The sequence below is a fragment of the Ranitomeya imitator genome, chromosome 2 (assembly GCF_032444005.1).
Source record: "Ranitomeya imitator isolate aRanImi1 chromosome 2, aRanImi1.pri, whole genome shotgun sequence".
NCBI classification, from domain to species: domain Eukaryota; kingdom Metazoa; phylum Chordata; class Amphibia; order Anura; family Dendrobatidae; genus Ranitomeya; species Ranitomeya imitator.
In genome coordinates this window covers 51,571,762-51,585,181 of record NC_091283.1, presented here as the reverse complement: position 1 = coordinate 51,585,181, position 13,420 = coordinate 51,571,762, and the positions used below count along the sequence as shown (strand labels likewise).

General features: G+C 43.5%; 1 protein-coding gene across 1 annotated transcript in view; it reads right to left on the bottom strand.

Annotated features, from left to right (window-relative positions):
• Positions 1–1,273, bottom strand: part of LOC138661795 (cytochrome P450 2G1-like) — a 64,264-nt gene extending 62,991 nt beyond the window's left edge. Inside the window, exon 1 of the mRNA XM_069746719.1 lies at positions 1,046–1,273. Within this exon, the coding sequence (XP_069602820.1) occupies positions 1,046–1,228 (183 nt within the window). The 5' untranslated portion in view covers positions 1,229–1,273. The remainder of the gene's footprint in view (positions 1–1,045) is intronic.
• Positions 1,274–13,420: the final 12,147 nt, after the last annotated feature.

The window sequence follows — 13,420 nt, the reverse complement described above, 5'->3', positions numbered from 1 at the left end:
GTATGCGACTGTAGTATGAATATAGCAAAGAGATTTTTAAAAGAAATCATTTTTTCTTGGGTTTAGAAACCCTACTGTAGCACGATAAATGCTATATAAAATTTTACTGCTCAAAAAACTTGCAACATTACAAATTTAAATGGACGTATGAGCCTGCAGTATCAATGCAGCAATGCAATTGAGAATCCTCAGTGGTTGATATCTTTTAATGGCTAACTGAAAAGATGGTAACAAATTGCAAGCTTTCGAGACTACACAGGTCTCTTCATCAGGCTGAGACTAAAACAAATGTTTTAGTCTCAGCCTGGGACCTCAATTCTAAATATTTTTCAATCTACTGGCTAACATGGTACCAAGATATATATCTTTCCTGTATAAAAAGTATCAAACATGCAGGACGGGGACTCGAGCTCCCGCTTGAACATTCAAAAATTACTCGATCGAGTAATGAGTAGTGACGAGCACGCTCGCTCCTCACTATTAGGCTGCCGTCACACTAGCAGTATTTGGTCAGTATTTTACATCAGTATTTGTAAGCCAAAACCAGGAGTGGGTGATAAATGCAGAAGTGGAGCATATGTTTCTATTCTACATTTCCTCTAATTGTTCCACTCCTGGTTTTGGCTTACAAATACTGATGTAAAATACTGACCAAATACTGCTGGTGTGACGGCAGCCTTACTAGTATACTGTAGGTAAATATATCACCAAAAAAAAAAAACTGACAATGATTCACTTTTTATAACAACTTTACAAAGGAATAGGGTGCACTCTATATGTTGAATGGCAATTTAAATATTAATATTAGAAACGGTCTTTACATTTAAAGTAGTCAAGCAAAAAATGATCTACCCCCAAAAATTGGATGGTAGATCAGCATTTAAGGGCAAGATATTTTTTCTTATACTAAATGGTACTGGGGGGTCATTATTAATCTATCAATCAATAATTCATAATTGATCCAAAGATTTTTTTTTGCCTGTGTTCTAGAATAACTCACCATTCATTGTTGATACATAGTCCGTCTGGAGCTATATAGACTTACCATATATATTGATTTAAATGCTTGTTTGTTATTGAATTGAAGAACATTTCCCAGGATGGGCAATGGTGTAGGTCCTGGTGGCAATTTTCCTTTTCCCTTGGCTATTCTGGATTGTGTTATGTTTAGAAGAATGAAGATCACACAACCTATTAGTAACAGAGTCGTTGCTCCAATGAAATCCATTTTGACAAAGGTTTTTTGAATTAAATGTAACACTAGGTGTATTAGCACTTCTTATAGATGAAATCTCTCATGAGCAATATAGTTAAGGTGTTGATATCAAGTTACTCATTAGCCACATAAGTCAACTTAGTTCTTTGACTACAATCCAAGTACATTGGATTGTACACTTCTGCCAAGATTAAGAAACATTTGGCAGAAGTGGGACTGAAAGGTGAACTCAGTTCTTCTGTAGATTCCAAGTCCATTGGCAAGACTGAGAAACAAATCTCAAAATATTGACTCGGTGCACTGTAACTGCAAATATTAAGGACAAATGTTATTAACCAGCTCAGCCCCACTGTGATGTTAATTATGGTGCTGACTAAAGATGAATTAATTGGTTTGATGCAAATTTCTTGTGAGTCAAATGTCATGAGATTTGCTTGGCTCCACAGATTACTATAATTTGTGTTTCCATTTACACAAGTCACTAAAATAATGCTCGGCACCATACTGCATATTGCCAAAAACTCCATCAATTAGAGAGGGCTCACATGACCTCAGGCGCCACCACAATGGATTCATCAAAATGCTTCACAGCTATCACAGAATATAGCACAGCAAGGAGGAAATATCAGAGCCACAACAAAAGCTGAGGCAGGAAAGACAGCAGCCATTTTATTTGTGTTAGGGCCTATAGAAAGGACCTCAGAGCACACAGCTCAGCATTAGAAATAGGTCAAGAAAGGGCAAATAACATTGGGCAAATACTGCAGACTGGCAATGTTGTACTACTTCAGATAGAAAAGGGGAGTAGTAGTCTGTGAATAACACAAAGATAAATAATAGGGGGAGATGCAGTGAGCCCCTTTCAACAGAGCAGACCGTAAGAGATGCTTTGTTGATGAGAGATAAAATTGTGCAGGTGAATCACCTGTTGAGCTGGTAGAGATCTTCCATGTGAAGAACAGGCAGGTAATTAGCAGTCAGCTATCTGTAAGTTCTTAGCACAATACACAAAAATAATAAAAGTCCTGGATAACTCCTTTAACCCCTTTTATGTTCTATGTGTGCAAAAATGAACTTGCTGTACTTAACATTAGAGATAAGCAAATCAGTTTGCGAGAAATTTTGCAGACTGCTGATTTTCAAAAGTTATGAAAGGGGCAGCACACCTGCCTTGTCCTTAGTGGAATTCGTGCCAGTCTCTTTCCTTTGACATGAAGCACAATGTCCTTTTTCTTCATCTTCACTCTCCCCTGGGGATTTCAAAGCCAAGTAGACCTTTAAGATGCATGAAGAGGTGTTTCCACTGTGCGGAGGGTTGTATGGGGCCATTATACTGTTTGGAAGGTTATGTAGGGGGCAATTATACTGTTTGGAACGCTAATAGTGGCCATTATACGTGTACAGGCCATTATACAGTACAATGTGTAGGGTTTTGAGGGATTTCTCATATGTGGAGGGCTGTATGGGGGCCATCAAACAGTGTGAAGGGTTGCGTAGGAGCCATTATACTATTTGGAAGGCTATGTGGGGGTCATTTGAGGGCTATGTGGGGCCATTGAACTGTATTTGGTGCATTATAGGGTTGGATGGGGTCCATTATACATTGTGCAGTGTTGTGTGTGGTTTGTTATACTGTGTTGACAGTTGTGTGGGGCAACTATAATGTATGTGAGTCGCCTGCCTGGGCAGTGGGGTACTCGGCACCGGGTACGGTCGCTCTAAAAGGGGATGTCATGGTGGCTGCGACCCGGTCCGTGGCCCTGGGCGCTCAATTAAAAGGGGGAAGGTCTTTTAAGGGGAATTGTAAATAAAGTCTATTGTTCATGACGCCACCTGTGGTTTTCGGTCAGTAGGGACAGACGCCACTAAAGGGGTTCCCTGGAGTGATGGTATGGTGGGTGGATGGTGATGCTTCCCACAGGTGAAGCGAGGTCCCCAGGGCTCCCAAGGTGGGGGTGGCAATGATGGTGTATGCCGATAAATAACAAAGGACAATGTATAATAGCCTTTACCTGGTTTACTGATTGTAGCAGTCCATCTCAGTCCAGGGTACCAGGTACAAATGTCGCGGTTGTCCGGCCGACCTGGAGGCAATAGATGAATGGGAAAGGTACCTGTATGGCAGACAGTTTGAACTGTTTTACAGGGTCTCTACCATGAGCCAGGCTCTTCAGATGCTGCTGCGTCTTCAGGTGTGGTGTGAGCAAATCACATTCAGTTCTCAGCCCTCCGGTTCTGTCATTCGTCCTGGAGAGCAACATGACATCGGCTTCCAGTGCCCGGTTTCTGCATTCTGGCTCTGAGGGTGCCCAGTCGCAGTTCCCCTCTGAGCCCTTTATCTCTCTTCTGCTCCTTCCCTCAGTAGCTCCACCATATTCAACTCCTTGGGTTCTCCTTCTTTCCTGGAGCTGCAGCTCAATCCTGGCTGCACGGCTCCCCTGTCTACACTCAGTTCCAGACCTCCTTCTCTGGTCTCTCTGGACCAACTAACTTAACTCCTCCTCCAGGCCAGGATACATATATCTGAGGGAAGCCCCCTTGCATCCGGGTTCAGAGCTCCCCCTTCTGGCCTGGATTTGGAATGTTTTGTGTATAAGTGCCTTACCGGGTAAATAGGATCCCCCTTGCCTCCAAGCATGATATTACCCTCCCTGAAAGGAAGGCAATATCACTGTAACAACCGGTCACCTGGGGTGTTACACTCCCTCCCGTTAACACCAGTACTTTCGGACTGGAAAATGAAAACATAAACACAGGTTGAGACATATTATTATTTCAGCAGGTTAACTGGCATAACTTGGCTTCCCTTTGTGGAAGGTGCAGTTTCTTGAACGTTGCATAACAAACATAATACAAGTACACACAGGTAAAAGAAAGTGCAAACATACAAGGCATATTGACCAGTCCTGGCCTCTGGTACGACATACAGTTCTGCTCCAAGTCTGAAAAGCAAAACTGGTAAACACGGTCTTACTCACGCTGCCAGCCCGTGACAAAACCAATAAGGGGCTCCTGAACAGGTGCCAAACTATTTACAGGGCAAAAGTTGTCAGGTAATTATTGTCCATTACCCTATTGTCCTTTTGGACTGGAAAGAAAACATCAACAAAACATAATTACAACATTACTTTCACTCAGGTGAATATCTCTTTAATGATTCTTCCAGGGCAGGTTCTAGTGTGCACGGCTTCCTGACTGGGGAAGTTCGTAGGTGTCAGCAGGTGACTCCATGGAACACTGTCCTGCTTCAAAAGTCTGTGTAGCCCGGGTCTGCGTTCCACCTTCCGTGGCTACACGGGTGTGAATATGCTGTCCTGGGCACCTTTTTACATGTAGAGCATGGTATACCCTTTCTCCTTGGTGCCAGGTAAAGGTTAATTTGTCACCGGGGTACAGATCACGGTCAGGGTGTCCCCTTAAGAGATGTGACTCAACGTCTCTGCGGTTGACAAACCGTTCCTTATGTCCCCCCTGTTCCAGATCTTATTGGTCCTCTGCCTGTTGAATTACAGTTGTGGGTTCTGGCTTTAACTTTAACTAGCATATTACGTTCCTCCATAGCCTTTCATCTAGCTCTGCGTTGTTTCTCTTCTGTGGCCAGTTTTAACCCCTTCATGACAGTGCCCTTTTTCATTTTTGCGTTTTCGTTTTTCGCTCCCCTCCTTCCCAGAGCCATAACTTTTTTATGTTTCCATCAATATGGCCATGCAAGGGCTTCTTTTTTTGCGGGACATATTGTACCTTTGAACAACGCCATTGGTTTTACCATGTCTTGTACTAGAAACACGGGAAAAAAATTCCAAGTGTGGTGAAATTGCAAAAAAAAAGTGCAATCCCACACTTGTTTTTTGTTTGGCTTTTTTGCTAGGTTTACTAAATGCTGAAACTGACCAGCCATTTTGATTGTCCAGGTCATTACGAGTTCATAGGCACCAAACATGTGTAGGTTATTTTTTATCTAAGTGGTGAAAAAAAAATCCAAACTTTGCTAAAAAAAAATAAATTGTGCAATTTTCCGATACCCGTAGCGTTTCCATTTTTCAGGATCTCGGATCAGGTGAGGGCTTATTTTTTTGCATGCCAAGCTGGCATTTTTAATGATACCATTTTGGTGCAGATATGTTCTTTTTATCGCCCGTTATTTCATTTTAATGCAATGTCGCAGTGACAAAAAAAAGTAATTCTGGGTTTTGAATTTTTTTCTCACTATGCCGTTTAGCGATCAGCTTAATCCTTTTTTTATTGATAGATCGGCTGTTTCTGAAAGCGGCGATACCAAATATGTGTATGTTTGAAATTTTTTTTATTGTTTTATTTTGAATGAGGCAAGGGGGAGTGATTTAAATTTTTATACTTTTTTTATTTTTTTCATATTATTTAAAACATTTTTTTTAACTTTTGCCATGCTTCAATAGCCTCTATGGGAGGCTAGAAGCTGGCACAACTCGATTGGCTCTGATCGCTCCTATGTTCCTGCATTGCTATGAGCGCCGACCACAGGGTGGCGCTCACAGCAATCTGGCATCAACAACCATAGAGGTCTCAAGGAGATGGCTGTCATGCCGACGCATCGCTGACCCCAATCACGTGACAGGGGTCAGCGATGCGCACATCAGCGTTTGACAGCGGCATTTAACTGGTTAATAGAGGCGAGTGGATCGCGATTCCACCCGCTGCTATTGCGGGCACATGTCAGCTGTACAAAACAGCTGACATGTCGTGGCTTTATTGTGGGCTCACCGCCGGAGCCCACATCAAAGGGGCGCCGTACTAATATGGCACATGTCGTGAAGGGGTTAATATCTGTTGTCTACAATACTCCTCTGTTCCTATTATCTCCACGCTATTAGCTGCTGTTTGGACCTCTATTGTGAACTCCATAAGGTCCGTAATAGGGTGCCTCCAACGAATAGTCTCTTTAGGCCTTCATACTTTCAAGGACGATGGTTCAGGTACCATTGGCTCAGTAAGTAAATCTCCCATATCAGTCATACGGTCCCAGGTTACTGTGACAGTTACTGACTGGCCAGGTGATACAGTCGGCGGGATTGCTAAGGGTCCCACTAGGGTTTCTTCGGCTAGAGGTCTCAAGGAGATGGCTGTCATGCCGACGCATCGCTGACCCCAATCACGTGACAGGGGTCAGCGATGCGCACATCAGCGTTTGACAGCGGCATTTAACTGGTTAATAGAGGCGAGTGGAACGCGATTCCACCCGCTGCTATTGCGGGCACATGTCAGCTGTACAAAACAGCTGACATGTCGTAGCTTTATTGTGGGCTCACCGCCGGAGCCCACATCAAAGGGGCGCCGTACTAATATGGCACATGTCGTGAAGGGGTTAATATCTGTTGTCTACAATACTCCTCTGTTCCTATTATCTCCACGCTATTAGCTGCTGTTTGGACCTCTATTGTGAACTCCATAAGGTCCGTAATAGGGTGCCTCCAACGAATAGTCTCTTTAGGCCTTCATACTTTCAAGGACGATGGTTCAGGTACCATTGGCTCAGTAAGTAAATCTCCCATATCAGTCATACGGTCCCAGGTTACTGTGACAGTTACTGACTGGCCAGGTGATACAGTCGGCGGGATTGCTAAGGGTCCCACTAGGGTTTCTTCGGCTACGGGGGCAGTTTGCATACCTGTCTCACCGGTGCCGGTGTTTTTCTTTGCCTCCGCTGGGGTCAGGATCGCTGGTTGCAGGGCCTGGTGCTGTGGCGTTGTCATCTCAGATTGCATCCTCTCGCTTTCCGGCTCCATTGGGGTCAAAGGTGCTGGCTCCAGGTCTGTTGTCGGCGCCGCCATCTTTTTCAGCAGGGCCTTGCTTTCTGGCTCCGGGTCATCCTTCGGTGCCATTTCCTGCAGCAGCGTTGCTCCCTCCAGCTCCGCTGAGGCCGTGAGCACTGGTGATGTAATCTGAAGCTGCACAGACGTCATCCTCTGGATGAGGGACTTCTTCCATCCACAGCCACCGCTGTCATCTGGGTCCGCAGGAGTCATCGGGCCAGCTCCTCCATCTGCGCGCCGAGGAGCTCCGGGTCCAAGGTAGGCTTCAGGTCCGAGGTTTCTTGTCGATGTGGAAATGGGACATCTCCGCCTGGTGTCGGCAGGTTCCGGCGGCTCTCCACTGCTATTCGCCATCTCCTTTACTGGGTTGCTTGCAGCCACGCTTTCCCACGTCCTGCTCCATCACTTTCTCTTTCCTTTTTCGTGGGCGGTCTCTCTTCCACCTTCCTGCCAGCCATCTCCGAGGGCGGATCCGTCCTGGTGACGGACATGTTTTATTAGCATCAAAGTGTCTGTAGTGGGTGGATCCAGCTTTTGCGCCGGTTCTTAAACTCCACCCATGGCAACACATCTTCTTCCTTTACCCGCCTCATGGTGCAATAATGGCGGCCATTAAACAAATCAATACAGTCCATTACAGTCCATGACGCACAGGACCCATTTCAATGGGTCGGTCCATCCTGTTCGTGACGCCAAAGTTGAGTCGCCTGCCTGGGCAGTGGGGTACACGGCACTAGGTCCGGTTGCTCTTAAAGGGGATGTAACATAGTAACATAGTAACATAGTAACATAGTTAGTAAGGCCGAAAAAAGACATTTGTCCATCCAGTTCAGCCTATATTCCATCATAATAAGTACCCAGATCTACGTCCTTCTACAGAACCTAATAATTGTATGATACAATATTGTTCTGCTCCAGGAAGACATCCAGGCCTCTCTTGAACCCCTCGACTGAGTTCGCCATCACCACCTCCTCAGGCAAGCAATTCCAGATTCTCACTGCCCTAACAGTAAAGAATCCTCTTCTATGTTGGTGGAAAAACCTTCTCTCCTCCAGACGCAAAGAATGCCCCCTTGTGCCCGTCACCTTCCTTGGTATAAACAGATCCTCAGCGAGATATTTGTATTGTCCCCTTATATACTTATACATGGTTATTAGATCGCCCCTCAGTCGTCTTTTTTCTAGACTAAATAATCCTAATTTCGCTAATCTATCTGGGTATTGTAGTTCTCCCATCCCCTTTATTAATTTTGTTGCCCTCCTTTGTACTCTCTCTAGTTCCATTATATCCTTCCTGAGCACCGGTGCCCAAAACTGGACACAGTACTCCATGTGCGGTCTAACTAGGGATTTGTACAGAGGCAGTATAATGCTCTCATCATGTGTATCCAGACCTCTTTTAATGCACCCCATGATCCTGTTTGCCTTGGCAGCTGCTGCCTGGCACTGGCTGCTCCAGGTAAGTTTATCATTAACTAGGATCCCCAAGTCCTTCTCCCTGTCAGATTTACCCAGTGGTTTCCCGTTCAGTGTGTAATGGTGATATTGATTCCCTCTTCCCATGTGTATAACCTTACATTTATCATTGTTAAACCTCATCTGCCACCTTTCAGCCCAAGTTTCCAACTTATCCAGATCCATCTGTAGCAGAATACTATCTTCTCTTGTATTAACTGCTTTACATAGTTTTGTATCATCTGCAAATATCGATATTTTACTGTGTAAACCTTCTACCAGATCATTAATGAATATGTTGAAGAGAACAGGTCCCAATACTGACCCCTGCGGTACCCCACTGGTCACAGCGACCCAGTTAGAGACTATACCATTTATAACCACCCTCTGCTTTCTATCACTAAGCCAGTTACTAACCCATTTACACACATTTTCCCCCAGACCAAGCATTCTCATTTTGTGTACCAACCTCTTGTGCGGCACGGTATCAAACGCTTTGGAAAAATCGAGATATACCACGTCCAATGACTCACCGTGGTCCAGTCTATAGCTTACCTCTTCATAAAAACTGATTAGATTGGTTTGACAGGAGCGATTTCTCATAAACCCATGCTGATATGGAGTTAAACAGTTATTCTCATTGAGATAATCCAGAATAACATCCCTCAGAAACCCTTCAAATATTTTACCAACAATAGAGGTTAGACTTACTGGCCTATAATTTCCAGGTTCACTTTTAGAGCCCTTTTTGAATATTGGCACCACATTTGCTATGCGCCAGTCCTGCGGAACAGACCCTGTCGCTATAGAGTCACTAAAAATAAGAAATAATGGTTTATCTATTACATTACTTAGTTCTCTTAGTACTCGTGGGTGTATGCCATCCGGACCCGGAGATTTATCTATTTTAATCTTATTTAGCCGGTTTCGCACCTCTTCTTGGGTTAGATTGGTGACCCTTAATATAGGGTTTTCATTGTTTCTTGGGATTTCACCTAGCATTTCATTTTCCACCGTGAATACCGTGGAGAAGAAGGTGTTTAATATGTTAGCTTTTTCCTCGTCATCTACAACCATTCTTTCCTCACTATTTTTTAAGGGGCCTACATTTTCAGTTTTTATTCTTTTACTATTGATATAGTTGAAGAACAGTTTGGGATTAGTTTTACTCTCCTTAGCAATGTGCTTCTCTGTTTCCTTTTTGGCAGCTTTAATTAGTTTTTTAGATAAAGTATTTTTCTCCCTATAGTTTTTTAGAGCTTCAATGGTGCCATCCTGCTTTAGTAGTGCAAATGCTTTCTTTTTACTGTTAATTGCCTGTCTTACTTCTTTGTTTAGCCACATTGGGTTTTTCCTATTTCTAGTCCTTTTATTCCCACAAGGTATAAACCGATTACACTGCCTATTTAGGATGTTCTTAAACATTTCCCATTTATTATCTGTATTCTCATTTCTGAGGATATTGTCCCAGTCTACCAGATTAAGGGCATCTCTAAGCTGTTCAAACTTTGCCTTCCTAAAGTTCAATGTTTTTGTGACTCCCTGACAAGTCCCCCTAGTGAAAGACAGGTGAAACTGCACAATATTGTGGTCGCTATTTCCTAAATGCCCAACCACCTGCAGATTTGTTATTCTGTCAGGTCTATTAGATAGTATTAGGTCTAAAAGTGCTGCTCCTCTGGTTGGATTCTGCACCAATTGTGAAAGATAATTTTTCTTGGTTATTAGCAGAAACCTGTTGCCTTTATGGGTTTCACAGGTTTCTGTTTCCCAGTTAATATCCGGGTAGTTAAAGTCCCCCATAACCAGGACCTCATTATGGGTTGCAGCTTCATCTATCTGCTTTAGAAGTAGACTTTCCATGCTTTCTGTTATATTTGGGGGTTTGTAACAGACCCCAATGAGAATTTTGTTACCATTTTTCCCTCCATGAATTTCAACCCATATGGACTCGACATCCTCATTCCCTTCGCTAATATCCTCCCTTAAAGTGGACTTTAGACAAGACTTTACATAGAGACAAACCCCTCCTCCTCTCCGATTTTTACGATCCTTTCTAAACAGACTGTAACCCTGTAAGTTAACTGCCCAGTCATAGCTTTCATCTAACCATGTCTCGGTTATTCCCACTATGTCAAAGTTACCTGTAGATATTTCTGCTTCTAGTTCTTCCATCTTGTTTGTCAGGCTTCTGGCGTTTGTGAGCATGCAGTTTAGAGGATTTTGTTTTGTTCCAATCTCCTCACTGTGGATTGTTTTAGAAATGTTCTTACCTCCCTTCTGAGTATGTTTTCCTGGGTCGTCTTTGTTCGAGTCTAATGTTTTTCTTCCCGTCCCCTCTTCTTCTAGTTTAACGCCCTCCTGATGAGTGTAGCGAGTCTTCTGGCGAATGTGTGTTTCCCAGGTTTGTTGAGGTGTAGTCCGTCTCTGGCGAGGAGTCCATCATACCAGTAATTCACACCGTGGTCCAGGAATCCAAATCCTTGTTGTCTGCACCATCGTCTTAGCCAGTTGTTTGCATCAAGGATCCTGTTCCATCTCCTGGTGCCATGCCCGTCTACTGGAAGGATAGAAGAAAAAACTACCTGTGCATCCAGTTCCTTTACTTTCTTCCCCAACTCTTCAAAGTCCTTGCAGATTGTCGGTAGGTCCTTCCTTGCCGTGTCATTGGTGCCAACATGTATCAGAAGAAATGGGTGGACGTCCTTGGAGCTGAAGAGCTTTGGTATCCTATCGGTCACATCCTTGATCACCGCACCTGGAAGGCAGCATACTTCTCTTGCAGTTATGTCCGGTCTGCAGATGGCTGCTTCGGTGCCTCTCAGTAGTGAGTCTCCCACCACCACCACTCTTCGTTGCTTCTTGGCTGTACTTTTTGCTGTCACTTGTTGCTGTGTGCCCTTTTCTTTTTTGCTTGCTGGTATTGCTTCATTCTTAGGTGTGCCATCTTCATCCTCTACAAAGATTTGATATCGGTTCTTCAGTTGTGTGGTTGGTGATTTCTCCATGGTCTTCTTGCTTCTTTTGGTCACATGCTTCCACTCATCTGCTTTTGGAGGTTCTCTGACACTTTTTGCACCTTCTGTGACCAGTAGAGATGCTTCTGTTCTGTCTAGAAAGTCTTCATTCTCTTTGATGAGTTTCAAAGTTGCTATTCTTTCTTCCAGACCCCGCACCTTTTCTTCTAAAAGGGCCACTAGTCTACACTTCTGACAGGTGAAATTGGATTCTTCTTCTGGTCGATCTGTGAACATGTAGCACATGCTGCAGCTCACCATGTAGGTTGTCACATCTGCCATGTTGCTCCTAGATCCTGCTGACTTGCTGTGTGTTTTCCTTCTTGTGTAATCTACTCAGCCAAGCTCTCTTGCAATAATGTCCTACAGGCAAAAATTCACGCGCCGTAAGGCGCGCGGTTTGGTGATGCTTTCGAAGCAGCTGGTCCCGGCTGTACCCAACGATCTTCTAGCTTAGGGAGACTTCGCTTCTCCCAGAAGGCACCTGGAATATGCAAATTAGCCTCCTAAAGCTTGAATCCCTGGTTTGGTGATGCTTTCGAAGCAGCTGGTCCCGGCTGTATCCAACGATCTTCTAGCTTAGGGAGACTTCGCTTCTCCCAGAAGGCACCTGGAATATGCAAATTAGCCTCCTGAAGCTTGAATCCCTGGTTTTCAGCTTGAATCCCTGGTTTTGCTTGAATCCCTGGTTTAGCTTGAATCCCTGGTTGTCACGGTGGCTGCAACCCGCTTTTTTTTTTCAAAGGTTTTTTGAATTAAATGTAACACTAGGTGTGTTAGCACTTCTTATAGATGAAATCCCTCATGAGCAATATACTGTAGTTAAGGTGTTGATATGAAGTTACTCATTAGCCACATAAGTCAACTTAGTTCTTTGACTAGACTCCAAGTACATTGCCAAGATTAAGAAACATTTGGCAGAAGTGGGACTGATAGGTGAGCTCAGTTCTTTCTGAAGATTCCAAGTCCATTGTCAAGACTGAAAAACAAATTTCAAAATATTGACTCGTTGCACTGTAACTGCAAATATTAAGAAAAATATGTTATTAACCAGCTCAGCCCCACTGTGATATTAATTATGGTGCTGACTAAAGATTAATGAATTGATTTGATGCAAATTTCTTGTGAGTCAAATGTCATGAGATTTGCTTGGCCCAGCAGATTACAACAATTTGTGTTTCCATTTACACGAGTCCGCAAAATAATGCTCGGCACCATACTGCATATTGACAAAAATTTCATCAATTAGAGAGGGCTCACATGTCCTCAGGCGCCATCACAAAGGATTTATCAAAATGCTTTACAGCTATCACAGAACATAGTACAGCAAGGAGGCAATATCAGAGCCACAACAAAAGCTTAGGCAGGAAAGCCAGCAGCCATTTAATTGTGTTAGAGCCTATAGAAAGGACCTCAGAGCACACAGCTCAGCATTAGAAATAGGTCATGAAAGGGCAAAAAACATTGGACAAATACTGCAGACTGAAACTGTTGTACTACTTCAGATAGAAAAGGGGAGTAGTAGTCTGTGAATAACACAAAGATAAATAATAGGGGGAGATGCAGTGACCCCCTTTCAACAGAGCAGACAATAAGAGATGCTCTGTTGACGAGAGATAAAATTGTGCAGGTGAATCACCTGTTGAGCTGGTAGAGATCTTCCATGTGAACAACAGGCAGGTAGTTAGCAGTCAGCTATCTGTAAGTTCTTAGCACAATACACAAAAATTATAAAAGTCTTGGATAACTCCTTTAACCCCTTTTATGTTCTATATATGCAAAAATGCATTTGCTGTACTTAACATTAGAGATAAGCAAATCAGTTTGCGAGAAATTTTTGTGATTCGCTTTGTGCCACCTTGCCAAAGTTTGCTGATTTTAAAAAGTCATGAAAGAGGCAGCTTACAGTTAGGGTTGGCGGAATGCACCGAATATACATATAT